This window comes from Jatropha curcas, chromosome 8, assembly GCF_041381405.1.
Source record: "Jatropha curcas cultivar XTBG-Jc1 chromosome 8, XTBG_Jcur_1.0, whole genome shotgun sequence".
NCBI lineage: Eukaryota > Viridiplantae > Streptophyta > Magnoliopsida > Malpighiales > Euphorbiaceae > Jatropha > Jatropha curcas.
This window is the reverse complement of record NC_143158.1, coordinates 27,636,219-27,655,685: the sequence shown is the minus strand read 5'-3', so window position 1 is coordinate 27,655,685 and position 19,467 is coordinate 27,636,219. Positions and strand designations below refer to the sequence as shown.

The 19,467-nt window shown below is 33.8% G+C and overlaps 4 protein-coding genes and 1 pseudogene across 7 annotated transcripts; 2 read left to right on the top strand and 3 right to left on the bottom strand.

Annotated features, from left to right (window-relative positions):
* Positions 1-500: 500 nt before the first annotated feature.
* On the bottom strand, positions 501-4,090 carry LOC149494473 (chaperone protein dnaJ 49 pseudogene; annotated as a pseudogene). 3 transcript variants are annotated; one of them, XR_016322055.1, is made up of 3 exons: positions 3,933-4,090; positions 2,656-3,771; positions 501-1,654 (listed from the first exon to the last, which is right to left on the bottom strand). The product of XR_016322055.1 is annotated as a chaperone protein dnaJ 49 pseudogene, transcript variant X3 (transcript). The 3 variants fall into 3 exon arrangements; XR_016322053.1 differs by lacking the exon at positions 501-1,654 and adding an exon at positions 1,712-2,082; XR_016322054.1 differs by lacking the exon at positions 501-1,654 and adding an exon at positions 1,712-2,082 and having other exon boundaries at positions 2,656-3,792; positions 3,933-4,088.
* Positions 4,091-5,218: 1,128 nt separating this feature from the next.
* Positions 5,219-6,177, bottom strand: LOC149494472 (EG45-like domain containing protein). The gene is made up of 3 exons (XM_089725278.1): positions 5,914-6,177; positions 5,511-5,790; positions 5,219-5,391 (listed from the first exon to the last, which is right to left on the bottom strand). Exons 1-3 carry the CDS (start codon positions 6,104-6,106, stop codon positions 5,385-5,387), a joined length of 480 nt encoding a protein of 159 aa, XP_089581404.1. The 5' UTR covers positions 6,107-6,177; the 3' UTR covers positions 5,219-5,384.
* A 1,611-nt stretch (positions 6,178-7,788) lies between these two features.
* LOC149494471 (ribosome biogenesis regulatory protein (RRS1) family protein) lies at positions 7,789-11,626 on the top strand. Its single transcript, XM_089725412.1, has 8 exons — positions 7,789-7,972; positions 8,602-8,752; positions 9,646-9,697; positions 9,826-9,954; positions 10,163-10,280; positions 10,827-11,010; positions 11,101-11,214; positions 11,310-11,626. Exons 1-8 carry the CDS (start codon positions 7,884-7,886, stop codon positions 11,484-11,486), a joined length of 1,014 nt encoding a protein of 337 aa, XP_089581538.1. The 5' UTR covers positions 7,789-7,883; the 3' UTR covers positions 11,487-11,626.
* A 1,003-nt stretch (positions 11,627-12,629) lies between these two features.
* On the top strand, positions 12,630-16,010 carry LOC149494470 (adenine nucleotide transporter BT1, chloroplastic/mitochondrial-like). Its single transcript, XM_089725005.1, has 3 exons — positions 12,630-13,721; positions 15,135-15,296; positions 15,389-16,010. The coding sequence occupies exons 1-3, from the start codon at positions 13,113-13,115 to the stop codon at positions 15,857-15,859; spliced, it is 1,242 nt and encodes a 413-aa protein (XP_089581131.1). The 5' UTR covers positions 12,630-13,112; the 3' UTR covers positions 15,860-16,010.
* A 757-nt stretch (positions 16,011-16,767) lies between these two features.
* LOC149494469 (uncharacterized protein At2g34160-like) lies at positions 16,768-18,680 on the bottom strand. The gene is made up of 5 exons (XM_089725006.1): positions 18,436-18,680; positions 18,240-18,288; positions 17,585-17,647; positions 17,436-17,500; positions 16,768-17,146 (listed from the first exon to the last, which is right to left on the bottom strand). The coding sequence occupies exons 1-5, from the start codon at positions 18,556-18,558 to the stop codon at positions 17,051-17,053; spliced, it is 396 nt and encodes a 131-aa protein (XP_089581132.1). The 5' UTR covers positions 18,559-18,680; the 3' UTR covers positions 16,768-17,050.
* Positions 18,681-19,467: the final 787 nt, after the last annotated feature.

Sequence of the window (19,467 nt, the reverse complement as noted above, 5' to 3'; positions counted from 1 at the left end):
TAAACATAGTCTGCACTTTTGTTAAGAAAGCCACCCAATTTTTTCATCTCCAATTGAGTAACTCTTCGAAATTCCTCATTTTTTGTCAAGGACTAGATTCAGCAACTAGGGTTCTACGGCTAACAGTATAGTGAACTTTTTATTTCATTTTTTAGGATATTGGCTCTCAGCTTTTTAGTATGACCTATGTCCCCTTTTTTTTTTTTTTTTTTTTTTCTTCCTAACGTGGCTCGAGCCAAAAATGGATATTATTTTGCCCTTCCCAGGCTTTTATGTTCAATAACTATGGCAGATTGGGTTAACCTGAACTTTCTTTTCGTTTCAAAGACGAAACTGAAAGAGGTCCAATCAAATTTTTCTCTCTGCTGATCCATACATAATTTGTGAAGTCTATTGAATATAGTAAATACCAAAAGTCAAAGACAATGGTTTCATTCAGAACTTGCCATACAAAAATGCAGCCAAGCAGGGTTTGTTCTACTTCACAAGCAGCGCAGGAGTTCAAGAAATAGCTTATGACGAGATAGAGCGCAATACAAATCAATTCACCTCTACATAAAATCTGAGAAACAAATGGAGAACTTCAAATATCAAATAAGAATGACATTTTTCCACAGCTTCCTATGCTTTTACAAGCATTACAATCTCAGATTTGAATTGTCCGGCGAATTCGTTTGGATATGCAGTTGTCAAACAAAATAAAATCAACAATTATCCTGTCACTGTTACAATCTCCACTGTCTATGAGGAATCTTGGATCATAGCAGACACATACAAACAAGATCATCATTCACCTCTAATTTATTCAAAAAAAGAAAATAGGGGTAATAATAATAATAATAATAATAATAATAATAAGTCAAGAAAATGAAAACATTAACATCAGGTCTGTATCAGACGTATGCTCCATTGTCATCAAATACATACCAATTTCCTGTCACTGTTACAATCTCCACTGTCTATGAGGAATCTTGGATCATAGCAGACACATACAAACAAGATCATCATTCACCTCTAATTTATTCAAAAAAAGAAAATAGGGGTAATAATAATAATAATAATAATAATAATAATAATAAGTCAAGAAAATGAAAACATTAACATCAGGTCTGTATCAGACGTATGCTCCATTGTCATCAAATACATACCAATTTCAAATCATATCATCAAGCATTCACCTTCTTCCTCATCACATGGTAATAAGTAAAACACCGATGAAATTTTTCATAACCTCCTACCTTTCAATATAGGTTTAAGTGTCTCATTATATGATGTACCATCCAGCCAGAAGAAGAGAAAGGCAGTGTTATCCCCAAAATTAACTTCTACCTTTTCACTCGGAATCAATAATCCAATCATAGCACAATCCTCCAGAGGAAATTTCCTCTCCACCATTTATTTCATAATAAAAGCATCTCCACATCAAATCAACACATGTAAATATAACAATAAAGCTCTAGAAGATTTCATGCTAAAATACACAAGTCAGGTAGAAAATTTTCAACATAAGTAAATAACCCTGATGAAAGATCCTTTGGCTAAATCCCATATACTGCAAGCGTACCCCACCACGAACCATTCATATATCAAAAGCCATACCAGAAAAGGTCCTGCTACTGCTACGCCTCCTTACAACATAGCCTCAAAATGGCAACTACATAAGATCAACATCAGCATATCGCTAGAAAAAAAATATTGTGCAACAAGGGAATGGTGAAAAAATATAATGAATTGACATAAATAAGAGAAGAGTATCATGAAACATGTTGGATCGTCTAGCAATCCAATATAATCATTGTAGTCAAGCTGGAGCATGCACATTGCAGCAAGCACTCAAAACAAGAGTTAAAACACAAACTGAAACTTGAGTTATAACACAAGCTATTCTAAGGAAGACATTGCTGATATACAACGACTAGAAGTTTGTAGCACCACATTGTGTGCTAAGGAAAAAAAATATATAAGGAATTTGATAACATTAAATCTAAAAGTCACAAGTATTATCCTTCATTTCCACCATAAATTCCAAATGCTCCATGACTTCTACAAAATTATATTGATCAAGTTGTTCCACAAGAGCATCTGCAAGAGAGAAAGAAATATAGGCTCTAACTGCAAGTTTCCACACATTTTCACATTAAGTTGCAATGAAACTGAAAGCAACAATCACAAGGCCACCTGCCCTCAAGTATATCTGATATACAATATCAGCATGTCTTCATATGCTACAGCGTAAGTAATTGACAAAACAGTAGAACCACCCAATAAGCTTGACCACATTTGTATTGTACTCTAGAATAACGGGCAAAAGTTACACAATGCATCTGGTGAATAAAATATCTTAGGGATATGGAATACATCTCTGCTAAGGTGTTGGAAATCGCCATTACAAAATCATTAAGGTCACATTAAGAAGTGAATTATGCATTTATAAGCCTATTAACTCCTGCCAAGTTACTATGATAATATTAGTGCATAAGGGGATATAGTGAAAAAAAAAAAAAGCATATCTGGGGCTAATTTTCATGTTATGATAAGTGAAAAGAGAATCGGGGGAAATAAAAAAAAAACTTATTGGGCCTCAATCTATCATTACATCATATGCAAACTTAGCTTGTAAAAATAGGCAATTGTAAAACAAACGTAAATTTTAACCTCAATTCCAATTCATCAAGCCACTGAGGCCCCAGATTGAAACTGCTGCAACATTTCGCAATGAGGAGTCTCCCGCACAAAACCCCACTGCTGCCTCTGCAACTCGTACCTGCAATTCTGAGCAAGAATAGACACATAATCCCTCTCCACCTTGCCTTCCAATACTGCCCTTTCATTGGTATCCGGTGGATAATCCTGCTCAAATTTCGTACTTTTCACATAAAAATTAACCCCTTTCTGCGTAGTGAACCTATACTCATAAGGATATGACCTAGACAGCGAGTAAATTGGCTCTGAAGATGGGAGAAAGTTCAAAAGCAATATAACGATAACAGGTAGCAACTGAATCAATGCACGCATATTAAATCCAGATGCATTATCGCCTGTTCTCGGTCCCATACCTCCACCAAAATTGAAACTTCTGAACTGGGTAGTCGCTGGCGGCATTCCTCCAAAGAAGAATTGCCTGAAAATCTCGTCCGGATCAAAATCATCATAATACCCATTGTATCCTTCATGATGCCTCTGAGCGCGTCTCTCATAAACCGGCTCGTCACTTCCAGTTAGATCATACTTCTTTCGGTTCTCTTCATTGCTAAGACACTGGAATGCCTTGGAGACGGCTTTAAAAGCTTCTTCAGCTCCGGGAGCTTTATTTTTATCAGGATGAACTTTCAGAGATAATTTCCTGTAAGCTTTCCGAACATCTTCAATAGAGCAAGTTTTCTCCAATCCCAAAATGTCATAATAATCTTTCTTCTTCTTGATTTGCCTCACGATCGTGATTTGCTCCTCAGTATATGTTGCCGAGGCAGAGGCAGATGAAGAAGACCCAGTTGAGGGAGCCCTGTTGCGAACTTTAGATTCATCGGCGACGGTTGTCGTGGTGCTGGTGGGCCCATTAGTACTCTCAGCCGTTTGATCAGAGGAAGACGAATCCTTTTCAATTTCCGACAAGAGATCGTCAACGGGGAGATTGGGATCAAGGCGACGAGCTTTATTGATGAACTTTAAAGCACGACTTCGATCGCCGGAATCCAGTGCATCTTTGCCGATTTTCAAGCATTTCAACGCGTCGTCTTTGTTCCCATCCATTTGTTTGTACAATTAATAAACCTACAGAAATAAAAACAAAACCTAATAACAAAATCTATCAATCAATATGCAGTCATGTTCGGGTTCGTTAATGCATAAAGATAAGAAATTGATTGGGTTTTTTGCGATATAAAGTCAGTACAGCAGACACATAGAGAGAATCGAGAAGGATTTGAACTTACAGATGGATCGGAGATGGGAAGTTAAAGTATAATTGGGAATTTGGTGATTTGTGAATTTAGGGTTTCATGATTTGGGGGAAAGTGTTTTTTTTTTCTTTTTTCTTTTTTTTTTTTGGGGAGGGGAAAATTGGAAGTAAAGGACAAATATCGGTAGATTTATCGTCCTTCCAATAATATATAGTAGATGACTTCTCAAACAGCCGTGTTTGGTTCCACTGTAATGTTCAACGTTTATTGGCCCCATAAATGCTTAAACTCCCAAACAGATTCATTAACTACGAAGATTTTAATTCGTGGCATGATTTTATTGGTTGAGTTACGATTATTAAATATTTAAAAGTTTTCACTTTAAATTTTCAGTATTTTTAAATAGTTGTAGGCCCAAATAAATTCAATAATTTATTTTAAATAAGAAAATTTTCAGAAAATCTCTTATATTGGAAAATTAAATGTAGCTATTTGAATTGCATAATTGTTGTAAGTGATGTATTTCATAGACATGGAAACCTACTTCTCAGCTGAATAATTTCCTTAATTTTGTTTATAAAAAAATATTAAAAATTTTCACATGAAGGTTAAAGGATCATAATTTATTTAGTAAATATACTTAAAAATAATTATATAAATGGTCTTACGTATTAATTTAATATCTTACTGAATCAGTCCGAACCATTGATTTTCATAAGTTGTAGCAATATATTCTAATGGAATATTCAAAATAACGATAGATTTTATTTTATTTGAGAATTAAAGTGATAATAAATAAAATTTGAATTTAAATCTACATTTCAAAGTAAGAATTATTATTTAAAATGACTTATCTAAAATGAAACTGAAACCATTTGATATTTTTTAATTCTATTGTTTTTACTTTCACTTTTCCTTTGTTGTGTAACACTGATATTGGCATTAGTGCTTAAATTAATTTGCAGCTATTAAATAAGTGAGATTATTGAGTGCAAATTCAGATTAATCGAGTAAATTGATTTCGAATAGTAGATAATTTTTATATAAAAAAGCATGGATAATGTTATTCCGATACTGTTTTGAAATCTTAAAAATGGAAAATTTTAACCTGCTATAGTATATTGTGTAGGATAAAACTTGCTACAAAAATGGATCAGCCCCAATGATATGAAATGATAATTTTGTTTTATAATTTAAATTTGAAATATGATAAGTGACACAGTAATTCTTAAATGAAAAATTATTTAATTATTTGCTATAAGAAAACAATAGATCATGCTCAATCATTGATTAATAGTAGCTCACCCACAATTGATTTATTCAACTATTATAAATTAAGATGATTTATTCAACTCAAAACAATTGTTTAATTGTTTTACAATATTTATAAAATTAGAACATAAATCTAATTAAAAACATTACTTTCTTCCCGAATTTTGAATTCGACATATTATTTTTATCAATTTAAACTCTTCGTTTGAATCATCAAATCCTGCAAAAATAAATAAATATAAAATAAAATAAAATCAGTTAAGCTTAACACGACGTGACTTAATAAGTAATCGGATTAGACGAATCGAGAGATATGTATATATAAAAAAGAATAATTACTGGGCAAATTCAACATTAATCTTGGTGATAGGGACTTTAGAAATGGCATTGAAAGCTTTGTTGGAGAGAAGTAAAGTAGAAGGGCACGGATTTAATGTACAAAGATCAACAACTTGAACCACAATGGTTGGGTCTTTGCAAGGCCTCTTTAAGCCGCTAATGCACCTCATGCGATACTTGCGACCACAAGCTGCTCCATTGTCCCATATTCCTTCACTGACTGCTATAAAATACCCTCCTGGTGGAAATTGATCTTCATTGTATCCTTTGCATCTTGTTGCTGCATCATTTTAATTGAGATTAACAGTATAAATCATTAAACAAAAGCTCTCCTGAATTTAAATTACAAGTCCTACTTTAAAATTTATAAGTAAGGAAGAAAAAAATTAAAGGAGCAACGTACGCAAATAAGGTGGATCATAAGAGGTAGCAGTGCCAATATCTGCAGCAACCAAAGCGATTGTCCCAAACCATAACCAAACTACAATGATCATAAGGGCAAAGAAAAAGCTGAACCTCATTTTTTTTTTTTTTTCCAACTTTGTTATGTGATATGGTGAAGAAGGCTGCAAGCCACTCCTATTTATAATCAACATCCACACATAAATTAATGCAGTAGAAAGGAAAAAGAATGTGACTGGAATAGCAAAGTGGGGGTTTAGGATATTGATGAATCTAGGTAATGGGATTTTATATTTTATGACTTCATTTTGTAAGATCTGCTATTGCTTGCTTACTGCTTATCTGCTTCGTTCATGGAGTTCACGTGTCAGCACAGTGATTTGATTCTTAATAGGATGTTCAAAAGCATTTTTGGTAGCTTTCGGCAGTTCTCGTTTTTTAAGTCTTGTACTTTATCGGATTACGCATTTACACTTATTTATACTTATTTATGCCATACATTAATTTATTTATTGACCAAATTAATAAAAATATGATGTTTTTAAATTATTATTCTCACCTTATTTATTTTTTTATTAAAATTATTATTATTGTTTCAAATAAAAAATTATTTTTCATAAATTGAATTTATAAATTGGCAATAGATCAAATCTAGACAAACTATTCATGATTTCACTAAACTGAGCATACACCATAAAATTAAATTTTATGGTTCTTAAGAAATCCAATTAAATTTTAAATTCAATAGAAAAAAATTATTCAAAAATTTAATTTAATATTATATTATTAAAATAGAAAATAATAAAATAATAAAAATATAATTTCACTATATTAATTGAAATATGAAAATTTTTCATTCTATATTTTATATATCAATATTTAAAAAAACACATTCCATCTAAATTTTATATTTTAAAATTCCATTTAAAATTAAAATTTAAAATCTTAATTTAAATTAAAATAACAAACAGCTAATATTACTGAAAATGGCTTAAATAAATCCAAAACGAACCACTGATTAATTAAAGATAATTATACGGAAAAAAAAGCCATCAAATATTATAGTGATAGTGGGTGAATATGCGCCGTCGGTGTCCACAAGTGAATGAAAAGTGTGGCGTAAAGCAATTTTTTAAATTGGTAAAGAGCCTTTACTGCTTAGCGGAAAATTAAAATTTCCTATCCATATATCATTTCCCACTCTTCCAATTCACTTATTTTATAAATAAGTATTATTAAAAACTTAATACTAATACACGTGAAAATTTGTGTATTAAATAATAAATTTATAATAATAAATTTATGAAACACTATGTGATGAAACGGTCGTCTTGTATATTATATTCATTCATTTGATTTCTCAGACAGTCCATTTTCCTCTAATACTGATTAATTTACCAAAAATAATTAAAATAAATAAGTTCTGGACAGTTTACAAATTTCGAATTAGGGTTGAGCATAAGTTGAGAATGATCGAAATGCTGACCTGTACTGATCGGTTTTTTTTATAAGATCTTTTAATAAGAGAAATTGAATGATTTTCGGTTTGATATGGTGGCTAACCATTGTTTTTTTTAACTCAAAATGGTTAAAAAGCCGAACGAACTAACCAAACTGACAAACGCGAACAAAACTGGTTTGTTTCGGAGTTAGTTTCAGTTATTCGGTTGATTGGTTCGATTTCGTTTACCGTTTTTATCCTTGCTTGGGTTGCCATCTTCACCATACTATTAAGGCCTGTAGCTCAATCTCAATTAGCCTAGTAGCCTATGTAGTGTTGGGCTATCTGAACCCAAGAGGCCCATAAAATCAGGGCAAATAGCGGGTCAGGGGCCCCGGAAAGGATATATTTGTTGCTGGATATGATTATGAACTTATGTAATAAACCCTCGCTGCTTCTTCTTCGTCTTCGACTTTCTTTCTAGGGTTTATATTGCACAGCTAAGTGAGATACTAACGCAGTAGTATCCCATGGAGACTGACAAACAATATGAGGTCGACCTTGGACATCTTATGGCTTTTGACCCTCATCACCAGTTTCCCTCTCTCCCTTCTTCCAGGTACTTATTCTTCTTCTCTAGGTTATTTGGTCTCCTGCAGCTCTGTTTAATCTACCTGCATTCTTATTCTTACTCGTTTGGTAGTTTCGTGCTAGTAATTGGTTTTCCTGTTCTATGATCGATACTTGATCTTTATTCATTTTTGGGAGATATGCGTATTGGATGCGATTGTTTTCTGGGGAAAGTTATTGTGATAACGTCAATAACGTTCTGGGGCAAAATCAAAATGATAGATTGCAAGTTGTTTTGAGTATTGACCAGCAAAGCTGATAGCTACACTAAGCTGAAAAAATTAGGAGGAGGATGCTGGTTGACTGGTTTAGGTTAAATTAAACATTTATCAGAAGGTGCGCAGAGTTAGATTTTGAAATGTCATTTATTTTGCAGTGAAGTTCAAATGAACTATTTTCAATCCTTAGAAAATCTAGGTGATGATTGGAAATCAGAATATATAAGGTTGGTGGTATGCAATTGTTTGTAATTGAGCTATTGAGTAACATTCTAATAGGAAGATGGGAAACACCAATATTCACGTGATTGTAGTAGGTTTTGCCTTTACTCGGAGAAGAACACGATGTTGTGACTTGAGTTTCATTGGGGCTTTTTTTTTTTTTTTTTGATTTGCATAGGGAGGATTTGCTGAAGGAATGTGTTAAAAAGGGCACTGAGCTAGTTCAAGTTATTGCTGCAAATCTTTTCAACTTGCCTTCAACAGAAGATGTAGATGGTCCACTTGTCAAGTTGCCTCCCCCAACTACAAAATTGCCCAGAGGGAAGCATGTAAGTTGTTCCTTCTATTTAGAATATTATACTTTGAAAGAAAATTATGTAAAGTGGAAATGGGACAGGGGTTGGAGGTGAGAGAGAAAGAGAGCGGAAGGAAGAAGAAAGACAATTCGAAACAAATTTTCCTTTGATTTGTTTATAAGACTTAACATTTTCCTGTTTGGTGTTTGAAGTTTCCTGCAAGTGCGACGTTTACACAATGGGAAAACAAAGACTTGCTTACAATTTGTGATATCTTTCCTCAAAAATGTATTTGCTGAATTAAATTTTCTATTTCTTATGTATCTTCTAGAAGGCCTGACAGTAAATTTGTTTCCTAATTTTATGTTTCATGGAATTTGTCGCCTTTTTTGTGCCCCTCTATTTGAATAGAAACCTAGATACATTCTTTCTTTTGTACATCTTTGTCAAAAATTACATGTTGATATTTATTGTCCAAAACTGCTATTAACGACAAGTAAAACAGTACCTCCTAAAAGAGAAGGACCTGCAGTCAAAATCTATGTTCTAGGCATGACATGCTTAACTTATATTGCTTTGAAGTCCATCCTTGGATTTGGTTATCGGCTTTGACCACTAATTTCATTGGACTGTTATTGAAATGGTGGTTTTTCTCGTTTATCTCAATTAGTTTGTAACTTTCTTGTGAGAATCAAATATACCTGGTAACTGCTGTAGTAGTGGAAGTACCAAGACGAAGAATAAGTATAATTTATTTAACCCTTGAAGTTTATTGATTTTTCACAAAGCAGTCTCCAAATTTTTAATTTTAACAACATTCTTCAATTAAATATCTGAGGTGCTAGAGTAATTTCTTAATGTTTCCTTGTTTAGATTTTTTATCTTTAGCACGATAACTGATAAGCTTGTTGGTGTTATATTTTCAGTTGCCAAAGCCCAAACCACCTACGAAATGGGAATTGTTTGCTAAATCGAAAGGTATTTTATCTTAATTAATATCTGCAACCTCTATGTGAGATAGAACCTATGAGCCTAAGTTTTGGCTGAATTTTTTATTCCTCTTGTTCAAAGCTCACAAAGTTATCTTTGATTGCTGTTTCTTGAAGGTATAAAAAAGCGCAAGAAAGACAAGGTGCTGTGGGATGAACAAACTGGCACTTGGAAACGTCGTTTTGGATATGATCGTGTTAATGATGATGAAGACATTCCCATCATTGAAGCCAAGATGACTGATGGTAATGCTACACTAAACTCTGTTGTCAAATCACATCTTAGAAACCTAATTGTGAATTTTGCTTTTAGTACTGTTTTTCTTGGGAAAAAGTAAAAAAGAATTTGCTCTGGCAACCAATAGTTATAAACCAAAAACATTAATGCTTTTAACTAGAAAAAGATTAAGCAACTTGACATGTTTTAAACATGAATGGTTGTTGCTTTCACCAGAGCCAGGAGAGGATCCATTTGCCAAGAGAAAGACTGAGAAGAAGAACAGAGTTGAAAAACAACAGAAGAATCGGCTGCAGAACTTGAAACAAGCTGCAAAAGTTGGTGCTTTGCCAAGGTTTTCCCATGTCATCACTTTTTTTGTTCATATTTAGCATGTATTTTATTTCTCAATGCATCAAATCTTATGCCATCCAATAATCAATCTCACTTTTTGATTAGTAAGTGTGTACAACATATATCTTGATGCATTAATGATTTTAGCCTTGCAAGACTCCTTTTTCATTGGAGTTTGATAACTTGATTAAATGCTGAAAATTATAATTGTCATCACTTAATTGTCTGACACGTGTGATAATTACACTTTTAAGTGATCTCTTAAAATTTTCTTATGCGATTCAAATCCAAGCTTCTTGAGCATAGAGTAAACGGGTTACTGTGTTAGGTGACCTGGTACTTAATTATCTTTGCCACGCTACAGTTTTTAATATTTTTTGAGACCCACCTATTTGCTGATGAAACATTTCCACCCTCATGTATCACTGTCCAATATCCACACAAATTGAAAAGAGAAAAGCAACTGCTAAAGACTCATTTCAGTGGTAGCATCTTAAATATTTCATGACATTTAGGTAACATTTTCCAAGTAAACTCTTTTCTTCAGCCATGTTCAGCTAGCTGCCACGGCTTTGCCCATAACAGGAACTCATGCTGCACCAAAGAAGGTTTCAAAAGATGAACTAGGAAATGTAGCTGGACTAGCGGCAACTGCAACAGCCAGTGGTGGGAAGTTTGACAAGAAGTTGCCAGGAGAAAAGCCTGCCAAAAAGCAAGGAAAGAATCGCAAGGTTTGAACTTACCCATGGAAATGCAATCTCTTTCATTTATTTCTGCCATTGAAGGCTCCATAATTCTTTACCCCTTTTGTCTTTATTCAGTTTCTACCAGTCGTGGAAGGTTCAGGAATTGGCAGACAAGAGAAGGAGCAAACTGACAAGGTTCTAAGCAAAATAATTTCACAGAATTCACATGAGATACTTAACATTGATAAGGTATGCATTTGAAGTCAACTTTTATCATTGCTTTAGCTTTTCTGGAGTAAAACAATAGAATATCTTGTATAAACTAAACTGTCTTGTGGAAATAGGCTGTTTCAAAATATACAGTCAAGAAAGAGAGGAATTGGAAGAATCAGCAAGGCAATTCTTCAACAACTCCAAGCAAGTTGAAAGCAAAAGGCAAACCTATGAAAGTGAAGAACAAACCTAATAAGAAGTCTGGGAAGACGGGGTCGTCAAAGACAAAGAAGGGGAAGTCGAAATGAAACTATTAATTAGCAATAGCCATTTTGTTGTTATAGAATTTTGGCCGAGACACAATGTTCATGTTTATTTATTGGGAAGCAGAGATCTTGATGACAAAATTGTTATATTTTAACAGGTAGAGTTTATATATATTCATCAAGCGGGTGACTACACTCATACACACTGGGATAGAAGGGAGGAGCATTTTGCCAAATTTAACCAACTTTGTAGGAGGATTAGATTATACTAAGTTTTCGTAATAAAATTATTAATTATACATGAGATATTGAAAGTTGAGGTTTCTTTCTGATACTAGGTTTGTACTAGTTGTTAGTTGTCAATATTTAATTGTTAATGACTGAATAATCCATAAACAGATTGTGCTGATGACTAATAAGAGGCTTCTCCTTCTCCCAGGTCCGAGCACATAAATCCCCCAAAGATGCGAACTTTAGACTTACACGTACCAAATAAGAGCCAATAAAAAAAAAAAAAAAAACCGTTTCATCTGAATTTCGTGGCGACGGGTCAAATTGACATGCAGACATGGGAAAAAAAACGTGAAAATGCGACATTTTTTGTCTTGTATTGCATTACATATTCTCTTGTATTGTTATTTTAAGAATTTAAATTAGAAGAGACGGTGCTATTGAATGGGGACTCACATGTGAGTTGTATGGTCAACAAAATCTGTGTCGAGGATGTCATGGTTAGATTTGGTCAATTTGAGAAGGTTTGGTGATCGACATAAAAAGGCAAGGGCAATAGTATATAATGCTCACTTTATCCAACCTTGGACTTAAACAGTAGCTTGGTACTTAGAATTTAGACGTTTGGTTTGGTCAAAAAGTTCATGAAGGAATTTAACTACTCTTCAATTTTTATTGAAGAGATTTTTCTTTCTAACATCAGTAAATAGGTTTAAATAATAAAAAAATTAATTCAACATATTTCTAATATTAAAACTGGAAAACAGTTTTTCACGTAGTATTTGTATTTTATGTTTAGTTAATTGATGATCAAATATAGCAATTTTTTTATTAAGTTATGTTCCATTGGAATTTGACTTTGAAAATAGTAGTAATATTATTTTTAAATAAATATCGAAAGAAATATTGGGAAAAAAAAAAAAAAAAACAATTTTTATTAGGGTTTAAGACTTGAATCCACTTGCCCTTGTGAGACGGCGACCTCTCTCGCTATCGTCAGGGGCGGCTTTTCATGTAAACAAACGCAAAAGCCAGCACATAGCAATATTGAAGTTTACGCCTACGCCACCTTCTACTTCCCTTTCTTCTCCTCTGCTTCACTGTAGAGGAGAGGAGAGAAGGATTATCAAAATCTTCTGGTAATATCTCTTAACTCGAATATTTTCCAACACCTTTATTCTCGATTCCTCTCTAGTTGCGTTTCGGTATATCTGTTCATATCCTTTAAAAAGAAAAGATTCGTTTTTTGACCTCTATAATCAATACCCATCCCTAAAAATTACATTTTTTAAACACCCATTTGCCTTGTCATCGACATTTCTCATTCAAATTGCAAATTATAGTATTTTGTTCATTGTTTTTGTTTGGTATATATCAAAAGCTTGTAAAAAGAGGAGGAGAGAGCCTAGTTTGAAGCTTTGGTAGCTATTGGTTTCTATGGATACAAATAGTTTGAAAGTTGTTACACATAGAAACCAGGGAGTGACGTTCTCTAATTCTGGCGTTAAACTTGAATTATTTACTCAACATTGTAGTGTTAGGAGGGATGCATTTCATGATCGTGGCTTATTCGCTAGTGTCAATCAAGTAGGAAAGGGGTTTGGGATTTCTCCAAATTCCCTAGAAAATGCCACAAACTCACAAATATCAGCTGCTGCTAATATGCAAATGAAATTTGTTTCAATACCTGAACCGGCTTTACCAGTTGAGAGGAATCCTGAGTTGGTTACAAGTGAGGTATTGGAAGTAGGGGATAAAGAATTGGTGGCGTTGAAGAAGAAGAAGAAGAAGGCAACTGGATTTAAATGGAAAATTAAGGTGGGAAATCAGGCCTTGAGAAGGTTGATCAGTGGGGGCATTGCTGGGGCTGTATCCCGTACTGCTGTTGCTCCATTAGAGACTATAAGGACTCATTTGATGGTGGGGAGTTGTGGGCATTCTACAATGGAGGTTTTTGATAACATCATGAAGCATGATGGTTGGAAGGGCTTGTTCAGGGGCAATTTCGTTAACGTTATCCGGGTTGCACCAAGCAAAGCTATTGAGGTATGTAGTCATGAATCCCATCTTTACATTTACATTTTCTTTTGCAGTGATACATCTTCTGATTCTGGTTGCTTTTGTTATTGCTTGAATATGTAAGTTGGATCACTGTAGGTCGTATGTCAATGATTTGACTATAGCTTGCTAATTTCTGTATATATATGGTTTTCAATATTTGCTTTAGAGAGTTTTGATTTTGGCATCTTCCCTTATGTGACAGCTTCTTTTGGTTTTTCTTTGCCTTCTATAAAGTTTGTCGTCCACCAAAAAGTATCTTTCGTGTCCAATGATGTCTCCTTATCAAGTAAAACCACATGAGCATTGAAAGAGAATGCTCTGTGAATTGATCCACTGATTAAAGTTCTTGGTTGGTTCTCTTTATATTTGTTTATCTAATTTCATTTTTGAGAAAGTTCTATCTTTTTTCAGAATATGATTGGTGACTCCACTCTTGCATTTAGCAGTTACTGGGTTTTCTGTTTCTACGAATGGGGTCCTCAATGCAGTATATCTTCATTAGAAAATATAAATCAATTTAACTTAGACTTTGTGTGATGTGGTGTTAACCATTTCATTCATCCTGTGTCTAGAACTTTTAGTTTCCTAGTCCTTTTTTCTCTTAATTGTTCCTCATTGACATTTTTCTGTTTACCATGTCCCCTATCCATAAATTAAGAGAAATTTTCCATGCCTCACTTCCCTGTTATTATCCTTATTTTATTCTTTATACATTTGTATAGGACCCACATTCTTGCTGCCATTTTGTACATATACTGGCATCTGTGCTAGCAATTCAATTTTCCAAATGAACAACCGCATAATATCCATCACTAAGTTGGTGGTTAAACATTATTACAATGAAGATACCATGGGGGAGATCCTGCAGAAAAGGCTAACCTGTTGGTACTCTTTTTGTTCAATTCTCAATCTTTAATATAATATTATGTGTTTCAAAGTGAATTATTAAAAATGTAATACATACTACCATTATTATGTCATTCTAGCTTCATGTTACATATGTAGAAGCTTTGCAAATCTTTCTCCCTGAACATGTATATCTTATATTTTGCAAGTCTGGCTGTCCCCATGTCTTCGTCTTTTGGAGAGTTCAGTTACACCTTTTATATATGACACCAGACGTCACGAGCTATAATGCTTGCCTGATGCAATATTGCCTCCCACTTTTATGTGTTGATGTAAGAAGATGACTGGTTTTGGTCCAAAATGATAAATCTTTTAAATTTTGGCACCTAAAGATGTTATTGTCTAATACTGCGGGTATCAGTAAAGTTTATTGTATTGGACAAGATTGAGGCTTCTTTTCTAAATCCAATCAAATGCGATACAGTTATTTGCTTATGATACACTATCAAATATGATAAATTTAATGCAAGTTCTCATTGTGCCCTTCTGCAGTTATTTGCTTATGATACAGTTCTGAAGCAATTGACGCCTCAACCAGGGGAGCGGCCAAAACTTCCGATCCCTGCTTCATCAATTGCTGGTGCTATTGCTGGAGTTAGCTCCACATTATGCACATACCCTCTTGAGTTGCTCAAGACTCGACTCACAGTCCAGGTAAACTTGTGTTGTGGAAAGTATGGTTGAATTACAAACAGATATTTTTCTCCTTCATATAAACTGAAGTTTTACCTCAAATCTGAATGTAGAGAGGAGAGTACAAGAATTTGTTGGATGCATTCCTTAAGATAGTGCAAGAGGAAGGACCTGGTGAGCTTTATCGGGGTCTCACACCAAGTCTGATAGGAGTAGTCCCATATGCTGCAGCCAATTATTTTGCTTATGATACACTGAAGAAAGCATACAAAAAGGCTTTCAAGAAGGAAGAAATTGGAAACGTTGCGACTCTACTGATTGGATCAGCAGCTGGGGCAATCTCAAGTACTGCAACTTTCCCACTTGAGGTGGCTCGGAAGCACATGCAGGCTGGGGCCCTCAACGGGAGAGCGTACCATAACATGCTTCACGCTCTGGCGAGCATTCTTGAGAAAGAAGGACTAGCAGGTCTATACAGAGGTTTGGGCCCAAGCTGCATGAAATTAGTCCCTGCAGCAGGTATTTCTTTCATGTGCTATGAGGCATGCAAGAGGATTCTGATTGTGGAAGAGGAAGATTCTTAATTATTAACCTAAAAATGGACATGGTATTTTGTGAAGAAGCCATGTTTTTTCAGAACCAGACAGTTTGCATACTTTTGGTTTACCCTTTTATCTACTTAGGTTTGAACACGTGGATCTCGTTCAATGTTATAAATTGAGTTGATTTTTAGCATCTGAATGACCTCGACTGTTTCTTTAAAGTAGACCATAATTTGCTCGGTAAGATTTTCTTCAGCTAGATAGCTCATTACGAGTGGTTAAAAAGATGTCAAAGCTTCTAAATCTCTCATAAACATGCTTCTCTGTGCTGATGACAATTGAAGGCATGTGCGGTTTCTCCATCTTCTTCCTCAGTAGAATGGCCTCGATCCACTTTTTTGTTTTACCTTCGGAATGTATGAGAGGATCGTAATTAATGACCCCTTTACTTTAGTGCCTCCTAAATCCAGAGTCCACTGCCGACATAAAATACGCCTATAAAAAAGAATGGGAAAGAACATGGGAGGGTGGAGGAATTGAGAACTTGAAAAAAAGGCCTTCTACTCTTCATTCTTAGTCTCTCCCACACTCTGGCACATCGAAAATTCTTAAACGAAAAAAAAAAAAAAAAAACAGCCATCAGGGCTTGAATCTGAATTCCTGCACAGTAGGTACAGGCAGGTACAGGCCATCAGGCCATCAAGACATTGTTTTGCGGGGTCGACGATGATAATAGAAACATCAGACCATGTGCATTCAACGCTTAAAAGTGTATTATTGCATTATTAACCTAGGAAACAAATTATCATGGCTATTACGTGATGGAAGGAAATGGAGGAAACATCACCTTCTCAGCTGTAGAACCTTTTTAAGCAAAGGCTTGCATAGTCTAAATTGGTGAACTGCACAAAGAATGTTACATGACAACAAAAATGTATCAAATCGTGTCGTTCATCAAAAACCAAAAATGTATCAAAATTCAATGCCAAATATAGGTTAGCTGAAAAGTTATATTCCCAGCAGCGCACATATGAAACAACACCAGCATCAACTAGTTGCAAAATCAATCCGAAAAATAAAACAAAATTGACCTTTTAGCAAACAGATTTCATTTCTATGCTAATCAACCTGATCAAGCTCGCATCACCTGAGACACCTAGAATATAAGAAATTGACTACTTAAATAAGGTCATCTAAAACAGAAACGATCAGATGACAAGAAACAGTCATTTTTCAACTCTGCTCTTCAGCATCTGCCATTTCCCTCTCTTCAGCAGCAGCAGCCATCAATTCATCGAAATTTTCAGTTTTCCCGAGCAATATCTCAATCTGAGAAATCAAACAACAACAAATATATCAACCTCACCAGGTAAAATTTGGGTAGGGGAAAGGGGGAATGCCACAGAGGACATTATTCCAAGCTGAAACAAATAGAATGGAATACGAATGTTCCAAAAGCAAAAAATAAAAATAAACAAGCAGTCCAACAAAGTCCTCTAAATAATGGATGGCCAGGAAAAAGAAGGTACACGTAATTGACAATGAACAATATGAGAATAATGGTTAAAATGGAGTATCCAAAATTAACAGAAAGTATTAAACCCAATTATTAATTTACCTTAGCTTTCTGTACAGGCCGCCCTCTTGCTTCATCTCTCATATCAACTGTTGAAGTCATGATCTCTGCATAGTGAAGCAAATTATATGAGAGTCAAAGCTTGATCAATCAGTTGATGCAAAAATTCATTGAAAATTAAACTATCTTACTCTTTTCAATAGCCAATCCATTGTTTTTCAGGATTTCTGCAACAGTGACAACAGTGGCTATAGCTGCAGGCATGACAAAACAAATAGTTTAGTGAACTTACCAGAATATAGTGGTCCATATCCATGCACACTCAGATTTGATCAAGCAAAACATTTTTATACGTCATATTCAAAGCAAAAGAAATTGAACTTGGTGGTGTACTTGTCAAGGATTAGGAGATAAAACATGATACAAAGACATAAGCAACTCATTTGGGAAGTTCAAGAGTAGCTGGAAAAATTTAATAGACTATAAAAAGAAGGGAAACAATGGATAAAGATGTTATTGCAAAAAAAGATATCATTCTCGAAGAAATTCATGTTTTGGTTAAAAATAGCTAGAACACAACATATAACCAAGTCAATAGAAAGAAATAATCATATCAAAATGAAACAATACGAGAATCAACTCAATAATCGTATTCAATAACCCCTCATAATACCTATTAACATCCTAATTAGACATAAAGCTTACTTCAGAGTAATCAGCCCCAATAGGGTGAAATTATAAACAGTACAACCTTAATAAATTGAAGCAAACCACTAAAAGCAGATGCACCTAAAGCGATACGACAAGAACATTTGAGCACAAATTAAGATACAAGAAATCACATACCCATTCCAAGTGCAGACAGTTCCACCTCGTTGTGTTGCTGCATATATCTCTGCAAACCCAAAATTGGATATCAATAAACAACACTTTAGCCAAGAATTAAAATAAAATCTTATATTAGGGTTATCATTAAATCAAGGAAAAAAATTGTGAGGCAAATAAAGGAAAACCAGAAAAGCCCTAAAACCTAAAATGGAACCTTGGCGAGGTTAACGTAGAAGAATAAGGGCTTCTTGGTGTTGGAGACTTGAATACGATTTTTCTTGTGTAAATCTCCTCCGGTTATGGTGACATTATTAACTCCCTCTGTAATCTCTTCCATTACTGAAGCTCGGAAATTGGAAAATGCAAACAAAAATTAACCCTAGCCCTCTCTAGTTAATAGATAAGAGTATAAAAAGGAAACAAAGCAGACTGAAAAGGAAGGCACAAGCAAGACAAAAGCCTTGATCTTTTCTTAAATAATACATAGGGAAAGGAAAAGCTTGTTGGTCATGTAATATTGAAAATTAATTAAAAATATTAAAATTTTTATTTTATACCATAAAAATATTAATAATAATAAAAATTGTATAATTTAAAAAATTTATTGTTAAATATGAAAAGAATACTAAAAAAATATATATAAATTATAAAAATTGCTGATGGCCGGTGATAAATGGTGACCGGGCGAAAGTGATGTGACTATAATGATTAATAAATTAAAAAATATAGATTTATAAGTTCATTAATATTTGAAAAATGTTTTATTTTCCTTAAAAAATGATTTAATTTTCTTTTGATTTATTTTCGTGAGCGCTCCAAATAATAAAAAATTATAGAAAATATTTCCTTATAAATTATTTTATGGAAACAAACGGAGCCTAAAATAAAACAAATAAATAAATCAAATTTCTCTTACATCTAAATGATTAAATTAATCCTTCATTTTAACAATTAAATTTAATTCTTAAATTTTTGACACCAAATTTAAAGTACCACAAACTTCTCATAATCTATCTTTTGACTTCAACTACAAAATTAAGAGAAAAAGCTACATGATTGCATAAAAAATAAAAGAAATTAAAGAAAAAAAGAAGGAGAAAACCTACTTGATAATTGTGGGAAAGCAATTATATATCATTATACATAATGAATTCAGTTTTCTTCTCTGCTTGCGTAGTTGGAAAATAAAATAGAAAGGAACATCAACACTTGGCTTAAATTTCAGAGCTGTAAATAAACCAAGCCG